Below are 16,936 nucleotides of genomic sequence, written 5' to 3'. Positions count from 1 at the left end.
AATTTTTATCTAGTCAATAACACGTTTCTAAGGTGATCAATAAATAAATACGTTGTTTATCTGCGGCTTACATGATAATCACTTATCATTACGGCTGTCTGAGTTATGTAATCTTCAATATTATTTCACTAATCGTGTAATGAAATTCATTACACAATTCATTTTGATTTTCAAGATTAAATTTATAAATATAAAGATGGAACATTTTATTTAAGTAAACTGCAAAAACACACACGTCCCTATAAACAATAATAACAATGTTTTCGTAATTGGATATAGTCCCAAACATATCAATGTGTACAGGTTGCATTGTACAAAAACCTTCCTGTATCCAACAAAAAACTTTCCTTGGTTGGTATGCTGGGGACGTAACGCCAGATATTCCCTAATTATTTCCACCATATCAAGTCTCTGGATGCCACCGACCGCTTGAAAAAACTCTCTAGAAATTTTGGTTTTCATGTTCGGGATTGTATGTGGAGAACCAACCCTTCATCCTTAATTAGTAAGTAAAAACTGCGTATCTTCAGCTTATTTCAGGAACTTTCCAATCTCATTATTAGTAAATATTTTTGACTTCTTGGGTCTGTAGGCTTCTGACTACCTTTTTAAAAATACAATCAACTGCTTGTATTTTCGTAAGTCAATTTCGTAGAAATTGTTGCCCTTCGTATTGAATAGAAAACCCAAGCACTGGATGATCTGTACTTTTTCGTCAGAACGCTAGCACAACCTTCTCACTGGTTACATTTTCCACTTTTTTTCGCGTTACACCGTTTCAGATACCGCTCGTAAGTTTTTTCATACTTCAGTTTTGATTTTGCTGGTAATAAGGCAGAATAGAATTCGTGTCACGAAAAACGTAAAATTAAGCGTTGGTTTTTATTAGTTTTGTATCTTATCTCAGCGGTCGTAGATAAAATGTTGTACATCACTCGTGGGCTAGAGCATATTACACTACTTGTGTGGTTACACAAGTTACACACTTGTGTAATGATGCTTCTACCCGACTTGTAATGTAAATAACTATTTCGTACAATCGTTTTGTTGCATGTACCGACTGACTATTAATGTTTGTAATTGTTGTGTATCAGGTTGAGAACTCATTTAAAATTTTATGATAGCATGCCTGATTGCCGAAGTGACATTTATAATAGCTGCCATCGTCTCAACTAATCAACACGTTTGTTAGTCGTGTTGATGTCAAATCTGACAACTATGAACTGACGTACTAATATGACTAACAGAGTTGCTAATAATAGTCATCTGGTATTTACTGTCATTCTTGACTTAATTTCAAAGTTATCAGCTTTGACTGGACGCTAAAACGTATTCATCGTTTCGATAACTACTGCAGTTGTGAACAATATTTGCATGTGGATGAATGTACAGATAGTAAGCAATGTGTGGAATAACTGAAATATTTTTTAACATCGAAAGATTGTACTATGAACAAAAAAATAAATTACAACATCATGTCAGTATTCGACTTCATCCTCACAGATTCGTTAATTTCAAACGAAAAAAATTCCCTTGATAAATTCATTCTAGACGCATATTTTAGATACAATCTCTAGATGGACACCTTGTAAATGTAGTAAATGGATTTTAAATTGTATAAAATAACATAGTCCTACACATGTAGTTTATGACTCCGTATTGAGGTTTTTTTTTGGAAAAAAATCACAATTATAAAACAACATTTTGCCCAGGGGCCATGCTAATCTTCTCTGTATCGTTCCAATTTTAGTATATGTATCGCCGAAGCGAACCCTAGGCTGACGAACTGGGCTTTATACAACGAAGAACTCGACGACAGACTGGGGACCTCCGCGCAGTCTATACCAACAGAATACAAATCGACAGAAGACATAGAGAAAACCTTGACCATTATCAACGACTCTCTAATGTCAGCGTATGAGAAAAGTTGCCCCCTAAAGAAGGAAGGTCTGGGCAAGGTACACCATGGTGGAACCGAAGGCTCAGCCTACTTCAATCGGGGCTAAGAAAACTTTTCAATGGAACAAAAAACACTAAGAAAACTGAAGACTAGAGATCCTTCTGCAGCGACATAACGTCAATTCTTCGGCCGAAAGGCTGAAGAGAGTTCTCTCGAAGGATCACACACATCAACTAGGTTTCCTAAAGAAAGAAGATGGCACCTTTACAGCCGCCTTAGAAGAGTCCGCAGAACTTTTGCTGCAGACCATGTTTCCAGACAGCACAATGTAGCCGATACTCAACCTTCTCCGAAGGACTGTGCGATGGCGGCAAAGGTAGTCACGGAGGCAAGACTGGAGTGGGCAGTGGGCAGCTTTTCCCCATATAAATCTCCGGAAGTTGACGGTATTTATCCTGCCCTCCTGCAGAGGGGAATGAGCAGACTACGCCCTATTTTGTTGCCAATGCTTCGGGCGTGTCTGGCTTTCAGCTACATACCGAATGCATGGCGAAAAGTAAAGGTGATCTTTATACCTAAGCCAGGGCGACAAGAGTACACCTTGGCTAAATCTTACAGACCAATTAGCTTAACATCATTCTTGCTGAAAACGCTAGAAAGACTAAGCGAAAAAGAGATTCGGGAGACCGCTTTGAGCAAGCTACGTGTACATCCGAACCAACATGCCTACATCCAAGGAAGATCCACCGATACGGCCCTACACACAGTTGTAAACCGTATAGAATGGGCGATGGAAAACAAACTCTTCACCTTAGGAATGTTTTTGGATATTGAAGAAGCGTTTGATAAAACAACCTTCAAAAGCATAGAACTAGCCCTACGAGAGCACGACGTGGACCCCACCCTAAGTATGTGGGTGGCACGTATGCTGAGGAATAGGGAAGTACTGATTAATGTTGGTGGCACTGAGATCGAGGCTGTTGTAGGCAGGGGATGTCCTCAGTTCTCTCTCCTGTACTGTGGGATACTGTCGTTGACAGCCTGATACGACGCCTCAATGATCTTGGCTACCACACAATTGGATACGCAGACAATCTAGTCATTCTGCTAACAGGAAGAAACGCAGATACATTATGTGAAATAATGCAAGCTGCAGTAAAAATAGTCGAGGAATGGTGCAGCAGGCATACCCTCTCCGTTAATGGAGAGAAGACGAAACTAATCCTGTTTACTAGGAAAAGGAAAATTGGCACACTATAGATGCCAAAAATATTTAACACAACGCTTCAACTTTCGGACGAAGTCAAATACCTGGGAGTTGTATTGGACTGGCGACTGAATTGGAAGAAGCATGTAGATGATAAATTGGAAAAAGCACGCTCGCCTCTTTGACAATGTCGTAGGGTGGTGGGAAGGTCGTGGGGTTTAAATCCCAAGATCGCCCTCTGGACCTACACGGCAATAGTCAGACCGATGCTGTGCTATGAAGCTTTAGTTTGGTGGCCCAGAGCCAGACAAAAAACAACAGCCCTGCAACTTGAACACGTTCAGAGAATGGCTTGTCTCAGTGTTACAGGAGCAATGAGGACTCCCACAGCGGCTCTGGAGACTCTTCTTTGCTTAGCACCTTTTAACCTTTACTTAGAGAAAGCGGCAATGAGGACGTCTCTAAGACTTCACTCTCTGGGAGTATGGAACAAGCAAGGCCGCACAACGAAGCACACTCGAATCTTAACGGAGGCGTTCAACAGATATATTAAGGATGAGCTGTGACCGAATGGGCACAAAACTAATATATGAGAAAACATATAGAATATATATCAATGAATGATAATTCAGAAGGAAGAACCGACATCGATATCTATTTTGATGGTGCCAAAACAGACAGTGGTTCAGGAGCCGGCATCTACTCCGAACAACTGAACGCACAAATCAGTGTATCTCTCGGCACCCACACTTCTGTCTTACAAACAGAATTGATAGGAATAATGCTAAGAGCTAGAATCGTTGCCGAACGTGAAATCGGCAACAAATCAATATGCATTCTTACTGACAGCAAGTCTGCACTACTAACCCTGGACAGCTGTATGGTTCGATACGGGCTGGTTTGGGAGTGCAGACAAACGCTAAGGTATGTACGTAGAGGAATAGTGTGGAACTTTGTTGGATCAAAGGACACAGTGGCAACGAAGGAAACGAGAGGGCAGATGAGATAGCGAAGTGAGACGCGCGCATGCCCTTCTGGGGACCCAAACCGGCAATCACGCCTTCGGCCGCCCTCTCGAACGAACTCGTAAAGCAATATACCCATAGACGCCATGAGCAGATATGGGCGACGTTGAGCAGCTGTCGGCAAAGTAGAGCTTGTATGGCAACACCAGATCGTAAGTTGACGAAATTTTATCTCTCACTTTCAAGGGACAAACTGCGCAAACTGGCAGGATTCCTTACGGGACATTACCAGTTTAACAAATATCTACGTACGATAGGGGTGGTAACAGACCCTGTCTCTCGTGGATGCAATGAAGAAGAGGAAACAGCTGATCACATTCTTCGTGAGTGTCCAGCCCTAGCCTCCTACAGGGAATCCATACTAGGGGACATCTGGCCTAGTATGGCAAAAATCAGGGAGTTTCCACCCTCTGCATTACTCAAGTACATTCAAGCAGTTGGGTGGCTTGACGAGTAGAGGAGCGGGAAAACACCCTGAAATGGACTTGGGGAAGATACAATGGGCCCAAAGGGGAGGCCTAAGTGCCGGCTGGCTAATGTCAGCCCCCATAATAAAGAATCCAGAATCCAAAACAACATTTTGCAATGTAATTTGAAATATGCAGAACCGAATTCTTTGAAGCATGGTAAATTTTTGGTCAAAATGTATTTGCTCATCCCTCCTAAAAAATTAATGACGTCACCTCAAGATATTGCTTAAATGCACAAAATATGATGAGTCTATACTTGTGATTTATCACTGCATTAATATTTTTTTGATTTGCTTATACAGGGTGTATTGTTGTCCGAGTCAATTTATTTTATTTATTAAATCAAGAATTGCAAAATCTTCGAAATCTTTCAGACGTTTTAAAGTTATTGTAAGCATGGTAAATTGTTAATCAAAATATATCTATAATATAAAAAAAATTAGAGAACGGGTGGGTGGGCGGGGCTAAGTCTAACTTTTTCCCGTAGAGACATTCATAAACAAGCAATAGTCCCGCCCAGCCACCCCCTCTTCATTCCAGTGATTACTCTTAATATTGTTTATTCATTTACCGAAATCAATCTTATCTTAACAAGTACTAAATTAATAATTCCAAAGGCGGCTTCTAATATATAATTTATTGTATTAATAATTAATTAATAATAATACACCCGTTATAATAAGTCACATGATGTCTTGAATTTTACGGATATGAAAAACATGCACGTTTTAGTTAAAATTTTGTTCTTTTAATGATAATTTTCAATGAATAGTAAAATTTGATAACAAAATCCACACCCATTTTATATTGTTTATGGTAACCAATTCGCTAATTCTAATCATTGGTTGCTCGACGTTCCTTTTACACGTCTTCTCACCATCTTACAGCGAGTTGTATACGGTAACAATAAATTTCCAGTTTGCACTCTTAAAATATTTGTAAAACATTATAATTTATCTTTATTAAAAATAAAAACATTGTAGTCAAACAACAAACGATCATAGGAAACTGGTAGTAACCGTAAATTTAAAATTTCTCTCCAACCGGGGTGATAGTTAATTCATTAATCTGCAACTGAAAATTTCAGACAACGATATAATAATTCTAACTCAATACCTGAACATTTTCAGAGGTAGATAACACGTATCCCACAGCTTCCGCAACATCTTCTGCCTTTAGTATTGGAAAACTGTTCATTAGATTTCTACGCTTCTCACCAAGTACAGGATTAAGAGTTGTCATTTCACTGGTGACTAACCCAGGACTGATACTCTACAATCGAAAATGTAGAAAATGAGAACAATAAAATTATTAACACTTACAGTAATTTTAATTTTAGAATCAACAGCATTCAATTCATGTCTCAAAGTCTCGGCTAAAGCCGTCACTGCGTATTTACTCGCAGTATAAACATTAATACCCGGCATAGGCACCACTTTATGACCCGCCACACTGTTAATATGAATAATATGCCCATTGATTTTATTAGCAGACATTATCTTCACAGCCTCCCGAGTCGCGATGCACAAACCCATGACATTGACGTCGAAAGTTTGCTTCCAGACCGCTGCATCTCCATCCCTCAGCGAATTTTCTTTAGTAACACCAGCATTGTTGATAAGGATGTGAACATGGCCTAAATTTTTTTCGATCCATTTGAACGCATTCACAATGTCTTCCTCTTTAGCCGTGTCAGTTTTAATAGCATGGAGTTTTCCTGATTTACCAGAAAGCTCTTTAGCTTTTTGCTCTATGAGTTCGGATCGGCGAGCTAAGCCAGCAACCTTAAAAAGAATATTAGTTATTTAGATATATTAACTCGTTGAGAACTAACTATTAATCCTTTTTCTACGAGAAACTCAGCAATGGCTGCACCTATTCCAGAACTTGCACCTGTTACCACAGCAACTTTTCCGACCCATCGATCAAGCGAAAGTACCATTTTTGATAGCTTTTTAAGAGGTAATCTAACAGCGGACTTTGTGACAATGAGCTTTTTTAAAGAGATTTTCTTATTGGGATTTGGCAGTTGGTGTCTGCACTATACGACTGTTTGGAACTCATACAATCTCTGTTTTGTAAGATGACTCGTTTTTTTCAGAGTAGATTAGATCGTGATGATACCGATAGATATGTAGGTAATTCGTAATGAAACTGTCGAGTATAAGACGTACTTGTTTTAAATAATTGAAGTTGCGTCTCAATTGCCTATAACAACTTTTGTACTTTTACACGCAGTTTAAAGTGATATGAATAAAAAACCTAAACATTCTAAACAGTAACATTTCCCAATTTAATTTTGAATCTGTAAAACAGTTTTAAAGTTATGATAAGCATGATAAATACTTAATCAAAATACAAATCATATCTAAAATGTCCAAAATATGATGACTCTATACTTGTGATTTATCATTCCATTCATATTTTTTGGATTTGCTTATACAGGGTAACTCAAAAAATTTAATGAAAGATTGAATTTATTTTATTGATTTAATCAGGAACTGCAAAACCGAATGCTTGGAAATCTTGGAGATGTTTTAAAGTTATCATAAGCATGGTAAATTTTTGATCAATTTGATGAGATATATTTGTCCATCCCCCACTAAAAAATTGATGACGTCACCCCAAAATATTGCTGAATAAATCTAAAATCTTAAATGTACGAAATATGATGAGTCTGGACTTGTGATTTAACACTGCAGTCATATATTTAGATTTGCTTAAAAAATTAATGAATGAGTCAATTTATTTTATCGATTACATCAGGAACGGCCCACTCCATTTTTCCAGAAAATTTTAAAATACAATACTGCTATTTTTAGTATTACACTGCACCAATCTAAGTTGATTTATGTGTTTCTGCAAAAATGTTGATAACATCGACACAAAATTTAAAAAAAAAGTAAAAACTCAACTCGAAAATGCTGGATATGGTTCATTGTATTTTAGGTGCGAGGGAATATAAGACTCAACGTTTTTAAAACAGATATTTTATTAAAATCAATTCGGACAGCTCAGTTTACGAGTACTTGACTTGGTTATAGCTGAGAATCGAATGACTCCCCTCGTGGACCATAACCACAGTGGAGTACCATGACGTCATTGTTTATTTGGAACTATATCCAGTGCTGGTCGAATTCCTTCCATGTGCGACTCGTAGCCCATTCACGAGAGAAATTCCTTACAGGAAGTTCTGTCGAAACAGCTTTAGACCAATTATTTTTGTTTCTAATACTCAATGAGATATCGAGGAACGCGCTCTAAGTGACTCACCCTATATTTGTGGCAACACTGGTTTACCTGCTGGATGAAATTTAATGTCGCTAAACAGACACACACATACATACAGGGTGAGTCCCTAACAAAAGTCAAAAACCAACATATTAAACACAATATTTTCAGAGAAGGCTTGCGGATTCAATTCCAAAGATGGCTCGCCTAGAAATTAAGCATATCCCCACATATTTGTTCACATAGAGCATGGCAAGCTTTTATCAAGTTTTTCGGATTTCAGTAGAAAAGAACCTCTTCGAATATTTGTACAACATCATTTATTGACATTAAAAATAAAGCATTGTTTAAATGTGTTGAAACGTGTGATTAAAGGAAAGTAGGAGTAGATTTTTATTTCATTTAAAATTTCTCACCAACCGGCGTGATAGTCAATTCGTTAATCTGCAACTAAAAATTTCAGAAAACAATGTGATGATTTTCAGTCAAATACCTGAACATTTTCAGAAGTCGACAAGACGTATCCCACAGCTTCCGCAATATCTTGTGGCTTTAGTATTGGCAAAGTGCTTACCACCTTTTTACGCTCCTCACCAAAATTGACAGTTGTCATCTCGGTGGCGACTAATCCAGGACTGAGACTCTACAACCAAAAGTGTAGACAATGAAAACATTGAAATTATCAAAGCTTACGGTAATTTTAATTTTTGAATCGATAGCATTCAGTTCATGCCTCAGAGTTTCCGCCAAAGTAGTTACTGCGTGTTTACTCGCAGTGTAGACATTAATCCCGGGATAATCCACCACTTTATGACCTGCGACGCTGTTAATATGAATAATATGACCTTTAATGTTATTAGCAGACATTATCTTAACAGCCTCTCGAGTTGCAATGCACAATCCCATAACATTCACATCGAAAGTTTGCTTCCAAGACGCTGAATCTCCATCCCTTAGGAAATTTTCCTTAGAAATACCAGCATTGTTGATAAGGATGTGGACATGACCCAAATTTTTTTCAATCCATTTGAACGCATTCACGATGTCTTCTTCTTTGGTGATGTCGGTTTTAACAGCATGCAGTTTTCCTTTTTTGCCAGAAAGCTGTTTAGCTTTTTCTTCGACGCGTTCGGAACGACGAGCTAAACCAGCGACCTGAAGAAAAATAATTATACCATAATTCGTAGTAACTGGTGGTTAATGACTAACTATTAATCCTTTGTCTACGAGAAACTCTGTAATCGCCTCACCTATTCCAGAACTTGCACCTGTGACTACAGCGACTTTTCCGACCCATCGATCTAGTGAAAGCACCATTGTGAAGAAGCAAACTCACGTCTGGGTGTTTAAATTGGATTATTAAATTATGTAACAGCGACTTTGGTGGTGAATCACTCGTTATTCGGTTACTAAACAAAACTAGTATTAGAACGTGTTTATGTGTCTACACTCTACGTTGCATTTGGTATTTATAACGTTATTTGATTGATGCGATGACTGTTTTTCCTTTTATATGATTAGATAGTGAAAACCGAAGTGAAGTACATAACTAAATAAATAGTTGCACTTTAAATTTAAAAATAGTACACAATAGGGTTCATTTGGAGTTAATAACGTTTTATAGTTTATATATATATATATAGGTATATATGATGACTGTTCTTTTCTTTATCAGATTAGATATAGTGAATAGCGAAGTGAAGTTACACAACTAAATAAGTATTTGCTCTTTCAATTTCAAAAAATTGGTCTAAAGAGTTTTGACAGTACTTCCCTCGCAGTCGGAAACGTGACGAGGGCATGCCTATCAAGTTTTTTTTTCATTACATTTTTGTAGCGGAGTATTTTAAAAAATTTTTGCGATGACGTCATCAACATTTTTGCAAGGACACGTATATTAGTTTGGATAGATGTAGAGTAATACTAAAAAAATAGGGCTAGGCGGTTGAAATTTATGCGCTGCGTATGAACAGTATGAACCACGCCAGACCAGTGATATTACGCATCGTGAAGAAAATAATTATAAGTAAACTAACGTTTTAATAGTTTTCAAGTGTCGGTCTCGCTGAAAATAAATCTATTTCTGCAAATTATTAAAAATTATAAACAATTGGAAAGCGAGAAGCGAGTACGGCAAGGATGCACCGCCCAGCTTTATTTATAAACAACGACGTCATAGCAAAACGCATCTGTGCGTGATGTTTGAAATCCCGCATGCTGTTGAATGCGCCAAAGTCATCAAAAACGGTTATGAGTGCAAAAAATATATTTACAGCACATTATCAACGGGAATACATTATTTTATTGTTATAAAGACGAGCGTATTCTCACATTTTCCAGAAAATGGGGTAGCTCGTTCTTAATTTGATCAATAATAAACTGACTGACTCATCAATTTTTTTGAGTCACATGTTTGAGCAAATCTAAAAAATATGAATCCGCTGATTAAAAATCTGTTCATATTTTGCACATTTGCGAAATAATTTATTCGGCAAAAACATAAATTTTCATTAAAAAGTTACCATGCTTATAATAACTTCAAAACGTCAAGATTTCAAAGTATTCAGTTTTGCAATTTTTGATTAAATCAAGAATTGCAAAACTCTAAACTAAAATCTCAATTCGGAGTCATAAAGTACATGTGTAAGACTATGTTATTTGATACAATTTAAAACCCATTTACTATGTACAGTCTTGAAGTTACGTCATCACATTAGTGGTGCGGATGATTAGACAAAATCAATAAAATAAATTGACACAGTCATTAATTTTTTTCACACACCCCGTATAAGCAAATCTAAAAAATATTTATGCAGTAATAAATCACAACTATAGACTCATCAAACTTTGCACAATGCACATTTAAAATAGCATTTTTTCGGAAAAATTTTGAGGCGACGTCATCAATTTTTTAGGGGGGGGGGTGAGGAAATATATTTTGACTAAACATTTACCGTTCCTATGATAACTGTAAAACATCTCTAAGACTTGAAAGCAGTCGGTTTTGTAGTTCCTGATTAAATAAATAAAATATATTCACGCATTCATTAATTTTTTTGAGTTACCCTGTATATGCAAATCCAAAAAATATTAATGGAATTGTAAAGTACAAGTACAGACTCATCATATTTTCTACATTTTAGATAGGATTTATTCGGCAAACTTTTCAGGTGACGTCATCAATTTTTTGGAGGGGACCTTATATTTTGAATAAAAACTTATCATGCTTATCATAACTGTAAACCATCTGCAAGATTTCAAAGCATTCGGTTTTGCAGATTGCAAATTAAATGTCAAAATGTTGTTTTCTAATTTTGATTTTTTTTTTCCAAAAATCTGGACGTTTCGGCTAAAATCTCAATTCGGAGTCATAAAGTACAGGTGTAAGACTATGTTATTTGATACAATTTAAAACCCATTTACTATGTACAGTCTTGAAGTTACGTCATCACATTAGTGGTGGGGATGATTAGACAAATTTTGATTAGTGTTTTACCATCTATATGATACACCTAATATAAATAGAAAAATGTTACAACAATCGGCCCAGTAGGTATTTTCGGAGATTATCTGTCTAATAAAAATCCGGGACGGCAAACAGACGAACAGAAAGACGGAAACGTGAGACCTATTTCTTCGTCCTCTAGGGATCATGATAGGTCGAGAAAATGCAAAAGTAGAAAGTCGGCCGATGGACTCGATTACAATACTTCCTTTGCCTAAGCTCGGGAAGTGAAAACTATATAATTTGATTTTGGGAATTTAATTTTTTTTTTGAGAAACCCTAGAACTTAAAATAAAGATATACATATATGTAATGTTAAAGTAAATATAAAGAACCGTGCTACGACTATGTTTCAAAGCAGTTTTTCCTTTATAAACTTTTGTGATAAACATTTTTGCAAGATGTACATCAATTTGGATAGGTGCACTAAAACATACTAAAACAATAACAGTATTGTATTCCCAAATTTTTGATAAAATGAAGTGATCCGTTCCTAGTTTAATCAGTAAGATAAATTGTCTCATTTAAGACCCCCGGGATAAGTAATTCTAAAAAATATAAATTCACATTTTCGATAGGATTTATTCGGCAAAATGTTGAGATGATGTCATCAATTTTTTGGTATTTATTAATTATTTTGAGGTACCCTGTATAAGCAATTCCAAGAACTATTAATGGAATGATAAATCACAAGTACATCATATATCATATTTTGTAGGTTTTAGAAAGGAACTATTTTACAAAATTTTAAAATGACGTAATCCATTTTTTGGGAGGGGATAAACGAATAAATTTTAAATAACGACTTACCATCATTACGACAACTTTAAAACGTTTCGCAAGAGATCAGAGCATTCGGTTTTGTAGTTTCAAAGTTAAATTGCAAAATCTGGTTGTCCAAGATGAAAACTCAAGACGGATTCATTCACCACAAATGCAAGAGGGTCTTATTTTATAAAAATAAAAAAAATTATTATTGTAAATTTTGGAGATGACGTCATATCATTGGTGGTGGGTGAAATGAGTTCTTCAAAGCATGGCTTGTTAACTACTTTTCCACTATTAGATAGGGAGCACCCGCAAACACAAATATTCGTAAAGAATCATCACTTGGATGATTGAATGAACACTGATTATCGTAACCAATATTGAGCTAAGAGCAAAGACCCATATTACCCGTACCCATGTCACTAGTAATTACAACGACAATCAATCCCGCAGAATAAAGTGCAGCTATTATTTCAAACATAATAACTTTTGTCATGTTGTGGTCAAATTGGTAATAAATTGGTTCCTTCCATTGACCAACCAAACCCCTAGCCGCAGCTGTTTGACACGATCTATGTGAACCAAGTTTCTTTTGAATAGTTCTGTCAATATAAGTTTTATTAGAGATGTAGATCTCATCGAATGTCAGTACCATCAGTGTTTGTAGTTCTGTCATTCCTACTGACTTTCTTTTCATTAGTCGAATAATATCAGCTAGAAGCCTTTAATCCAAGTGCAAACATTTAGCCCAATCCTTTAAAGTTATAAATCCTGGTAAAGGATAATAATTGGCTCGTACTAAGCTGTAACCTTTAGGACGTATACTTCTTACAGTATATTTAAAGCAAAGAGTCAGCAATAAAGACAGGTGATCAGCGCGTGTTCAACTGCCAATTGGTCGACAAATTTGGAGGAGGGTATTTCCCAGGCCAGTTTTACACTGTACCGATACTTCGTTGCCAGTGCGTTTTATTGTTGACTCATCGCTTGCGTTGTGTCGGCTCCTTGCTTTCGTCGTTTGTGGTTTCGCTTGTTTTTATACATGTAACCGCCATCAAGTCGGATGTTGAAAACATTATTTTGTCAAAATCGGAACTTAAATTTTCTCCACAGTGTAACACGGGCTAGGCGCAGTAATCTTACGCGCACTCGGCTCCAGAATACATCATGCAGGTTTCGCGTGATCACTGACTCTTTCATTTGAACAGAGAATAAAGAGATTCCCGATGCAATATCATCAAAACACCAATGATTTTTTTTCGCATTTGACTAGCAAGTAATTTTATTTGCTCGGGTGTAAAACACTTGCTTAGCAACGTCTCAATTTTTCTTTGAATTTTTTTGGGTTGATCTTCCTCTAGATTATAAATTTTTTCTTTTCGTTTTTTCCTCTAATACTGCAATATATTTTTTTCCCTATTTTTATTCTCCTTTTTCAGATTTTCAATGATCCTGTTCAAACCTTCAACCTCGTCTTGAGAGCTGTTCATAAAAAAAGTACACAAAAATTTAAAGCACTTTATTGAAAGTCCAGTAGGATGATCGTTTATGTCATAAACTTCGCCTTGTCCTTTCCCTAGTATTGTTTAATTTATTTTTTTTTTCATCGCAACGATGTCTTTCGGCAAGCCCCTCAACCCTTTTATCAATCCCCAGCAATGTTTTGACAGCTTTAGAGTAATTCCGCAAATTTTGATTTGGAACATCATTTGTCTTTAAATTTCTACTTAAACTTCTCTTAAACTTGGATGTTCTATCTCTGGAAGTATCTGCTTCTGATTTTTAGAAGAGAAATAAACGACATCTTAAAAATTATATACTATTATACAAACAGCAGGACTAACGAAGACTATGACAGTCGAGGAAGGGAAAAAGGTGTGCAAGGATAGGGGTCAATGTCATTCACAATATTTTCATCGAAGACATACGGACTCAAATCCAAAGATGACTTGCTTTGAAATTATGCATATGGATTTTTGGCAACACGTATCGTGTAAATAGCAAACTTTTATCAAGTTTTTCAGGTTTTAAAGAAAAGAATCTCTTCAAATATTTATAAATATCATTTATTGATATTAAAATTAGAGCATTATTTAAATGTGTTGAAACGTGTGATTAAAGGAAAGTGGGAGTAAATTTTTATTTTATTTAAAATTTCTCGCCAACCGGCGTGATAGTCAGCTCGTTAATCTGTAACAAAAAATCTCAGAAAACCACATGATAATCTTCAGTCAAATACCTGAACATTTTCAGAAGTGGACAAGACGTATCCTACAGCTTCCGCAATATCCTCTGGCTTTAGTATTGGCAACGTGCCTACCACCTTTTTACGCTCCTCACCAAGGTTAGTATTGAGAGTTGTCATCTCGCTGGTGACTAACCCAGGACTGAGACTCTATAACCAAAAATGTGAACAATGAAAATATTGAAATTATCAAAGCTTACGGTGATTTTAATTTTAGAATCGACAGCATTCAGTTCATGCCTCAAAGTTTCCGCCAAAGCAGTTACTGCGTGTTTACTCGCAGTGTAGACATTAATCCCGGGAAAATCCACCACTTTATGACCTGCGACGCTGTTAATATGGATAATATGCCCTTTGATATTATTAGCAGACATTATCTTGATAGCCTCCCGAGTAGCAATGCACAATCCCATAACATTCACATCGAAAGTTTGCTTCCAAGACGCTGAATCTCCATCCCTTAGGAAATTTTCCTTAGAAATACCAGCATTGTTGATAAGGATGTGAACATGACCCAAATTTTTTTCAATCCATTGAAACGCTTTCACGGTGTCTTCTTCTTTGGTGATGTCGGTTTTAACAGCATGCAGTTTTCCTGCTTTGCCAGAAAGCTGTTTAGCTTTTTCTTCGACGCGTTCGGAACGACGAGCTAAACCAGCGACCTGAAGAAAAATAATTATACCATAATTCGTAGTAACTGGTGGTTAATGACTAACTATTAATCCTTTGTCTACGAGAAACTCTGCAATCGCTTCACCTATTCCAGAACTTGCACCTGTCACTACAGCAACTTTTCCGACCCATCGATCTAGCGAAAGCACCATTGTGGATGTTCTTGTGAAAAAGCAAGCTCACGACTGGGTGTTTAAATTGGATTATGCAATGATGTAACAGCGACCTTGTAGTGAACTACTCGTTATTCAGTTCCTAAACAAAACTCTATTATTAGGACGTATTGATATAATATGTTTACACTATACCGTTCATTTGGAATTAATAACGTTATTTGGTTTAGACGATGACTGCTCATTTTTTTTATCTGATTAGATAGTGAAGAGCGAGGTGAAGTCACATAACTAAAAAAATAGTTGTACTTTAGATTTTAAAAAGTGCATTATATATTTCATTCGAAATTAATAACGTTATATGATTTATATAATAATAATAATATTATAAGTGTCCAACAGGCAAGTGCCTACCGTGGACTCAACATACATACATACATACACCTATATAATAAACAATACTTATTTCTTAAATAGTTTATACTCAGTTGTTATAGCTGCTATCTAGGAAAATTTTAGCATTAATTAGTTTCTTCTTAACACCTATTTTAGAAAAATCCTGATGGAATATATCAAAGTCATTTCCTGCTACTAGGTTATGTAGGCGACAACAAAATATAAGTGGACTGTTAATATGTAACACTTTGTTTTGTATTCTTTAAGAAAAAGTTTTTAGTTTTCTGCTTAATAATCTAGGAATATGTAAGTCTGTTTCAGTTAACAATGTAAAACAATTAATTTGGCCAGACACTAATTTTTGTAAAAAATATTATGCAGGCAGTATTCCCCCTAGCATCTAATGACGTTAAATTAAGAGTTTCCAATAACAATTTTTGATCACATTGAGTAACAGGATAGCGATTGTAGACGTCAAAGTTATCTGGATTTGGTCATAGGATCTCCAAATAATAGAACCATATTCTAGTTTAATCCTTATTAATGCAAAAAATATGATATATGATGACTGTTCTTTTTTTTCAGATCAGATGTGAAGAGCGAATTGAAGTTACAAAACCAAATAAATATTGGCTCTTGAAATTTTAAAAACTTATAAAATTACTAGCTGACCCCCTGAACTTCGTTTCACCTACAATTTAATTTTGAATCTGCAAAACTTTCAAATGTCTTGAAAAATAAGCACTCTGCGAAAAAATGTCCAGAATCAAAATTTAAACATGCCAAGGGGGAAATACATTAGTGCTAAAATTAACCCCCCTTCTCCTGTCCTTGTAGGTGGGACAGGGGTTAACTTCGAAACCTTCCCAGTAAACACAGCTGTGACATTAACGTGACAGTTACGTACTCACAAAAGAACAATGAGTAGATCGCATGATTATGTCTTAACGATATACCTGAAACGTAAGCTATATAACATCACAATGGAGTACTCATGCTATGTAATCAACACGTAATGTTGACTACATTTACTGGATATCTCATTATTATGTCGCAGCAATATAGCTTGCATATATAAGCGTTTAAACATCACACTGTGGTACTCCTGTTATGCAACTAACACCTAATGTTAACTGCATTTACTAGATATCTCATTGTTGTGTCGCAGCGATATAGTTGGCAGGTAAGCCTTGTAACATCACAATGGAGTACTACGGTTATGTAACCAATAAGTAATGTTAACTGTAGTTACTAGATATCTGATTAATATATATACATGTTTCGAAATGTTTTATTTTTATTAGTTAATTATGTAAAGTGCTTTTCAGTTCATTTTACAAAATGGCATGTCAAATCGAAAATTAACGTTTCTGACAGGGCAACACCAAAAAGTTGCAAGTAAAT

At 36.0% G+C, this 16,936-nt stretch overlaps 3 protein-coding genes and 1 non-coding gene across 4 annotated transcripts; all 4 read right to left on the bottom strand.

Annotated features, from left to right (window-relative positions):
• Positions 1-1,676: 1,676 nt before the first annotated feature.
• On the bottom strand, positions 1,677-1,772 carry LOC135142436 (U6 spliceosomal RNA). The gene has a single exon (XR_010282525.1). It is a non-coding gene; the product is annotated as a U6 spliceosomal RNA (small nuclear RNA).
• A 3,765-nt stretch (positions 1,773-5,537) lies between these two features.
• Positions 5,538-6,667, bottom strand: LOC135142055 (farnesol dehydrogenase-like). Its single transcript, XM_064073708.1, has 4 exons — positions 6,437-6,667; positions 5,925-6,386; positions 5,719-5,874; positions 5,538-5,670 (listed from the first exon to the last, which is right to left on the bottom strand). Exons 1-4 carry the CDS (start codon positions 6,542-6,544, stop codon positions 5,629-5,631), a joined length of 768 nt encoding a protein of 255 aa, XP_063929778.1. The 5' UTR covers positions 6,545-6,667; the 3' UTR covers positions 5,538-5,628.
• A 1,469-nt stretch (positions 6,668-8,136) lies between these two features.
• LOC135142038 (farnesol dehydrogenase-like) lies at positions 8,137-9,403 on the bottom strand. The gene is made up of 4 exons (XM_064073686.1): positions 9,043-9,403; positions 8,527-8,988; positions 8,327-8,476; positions 8,137-8,277 (listed from the first exon to the last, which is right to left on the bottom strand). Exons 1-4 carry the CDS (start codon positions 9,148-9,150, stop codon positions 8,236-8,238), a joined length of 762 nt encoding a protein of 253 aa, XP_063929756.1. The 5' UTR covers positions 9,151-9,403; the 3' UTR covers positions 8,137-8,235.
• Positions 9,404-14,156: 4,753 nt separating this feature from the next.
• Positions 14,157-15,350, bottom strand: LOC135142053 (farnesol dehydrogenase-like). The gene is made up of 5 exons (XM_064073706.1): positions 15,332-15,350; positions 15,068-15,278; positions 14,552-15,013; positions 14,346-14,501; positions 14,157-14,296 (listed from the first exon to the last, which is right to left on the bottom strand). Exons 2-5 carry the CDS (start codon positions 15,173-15,175, stop codon positions 14,255-14,257), a joined length of 768 nt encoding a protein of 255 aa, XP_063929776.1. The 5' UTR covers positions 15,176-15,278; positions 15,332-15,350; the 3' UTR covers positions 14,157-14,254.
• Between the last annotated feature and the right edge of the window lie 1,586 nt (positions 15,351-16,936).

Source organism: Zophobas morio, unplaced genomic scaffold (genome assembly GCF_036711695.1).
Source record: "Zophobas morio isolate AGI-343-1 ecotype UQ-CSIRO unplaced genomic scaffold, CSIRO_AGI_Zmor_V1 ptg000046l, whole genome shotgun sequence".
Classification (NCBI taxonomy): Eukaryota; Metazoa; Arthropoda; class Insecta; order Coleoptera; family Tenebrionidae; genus Zophobas; species Zophobas morio.
The sequence above is the reverse complement of the archived record's forward strand: the minus strand, read 5'-3'. Positions and strand labels throughout refer to the sequence as shown.

What these genes read in the sequence shown, in the direction of transcription:
- LOC135142055 (XM_064073708.1), bottom strand. Translation starts at nt 6,544, where the DNA reads ATGGTACTTTCGCTTGATCGATGGGTCGGAAAAGTTGCTGTGGTAACA. An exon ending in TCGTAGAAAAAGGATTAATA is followed by an intron (nt 6,387 to 6,436) that starts GTTAGTTCTCAA and finishes ATTCTTTTTAAG; the next exon opens with GTTGCTGGCTTAGCTCGCCG. An exon ending in ATTCTAAAATTAAAATTACT is followed by an intron (nt 5,875 to 5,924) that starts GTAAGTGTTAAT and finishes TTTCGATTGTAG; the next exon opens with AGTATCAGTCCTGGGTTAGT.
- LOC135142038 (XM_064073686.1), bottom strand. Translation starts at nt 9,150, where the DNA reads ATGGTGCTTTCACTAGATCGATGGGTCGGAAAAGTCGCTGTAGTCACA. An exon ending in TCGTAGACAAAGGATTAATA is followed by an intron (nt 8,989 to 9,042) that starts GTTAGTCATTAA and finishes ATTTTTCTTCAG; the next exon opens with GTCGCTGGTTTAGCTCGTCG. An exon ending in CGACTTCTGAAAATGTTCAG is followed by an intron (nt 8,278 to 8,326) that starts GTATTTGACTGA and finishes TTTTAGTTGCAG; the next exon opens with ATTAACGAATTGACTATCAC.
- LOC135142053 (XM_064073706.1), bottom strand. Translation starts at nt 15,175, where the DNA reads ATGGTGCTTTCGCTAGATCGATGGGTCGGAAAAGTTGCTGTAGTGACA. An exon ending in ATTCTAAAATTAAAATCACC is followed by an intron (nt 14,502 to 14,551) that starts GTAAGCTTTGAT and finishes TTTTGGTTATAG; the next exon opens with AGTCTCAGTCCTGGGTTAGT. An exon ending in CCACTTCTGAAAATGTTCAG is followed by an intron (nt 14,297 to 14,345) that starts GTATTTGACTGA and finishes TTTTTGTTACAG; the next exon opens with ATTAACGAGCTGACTATCAC.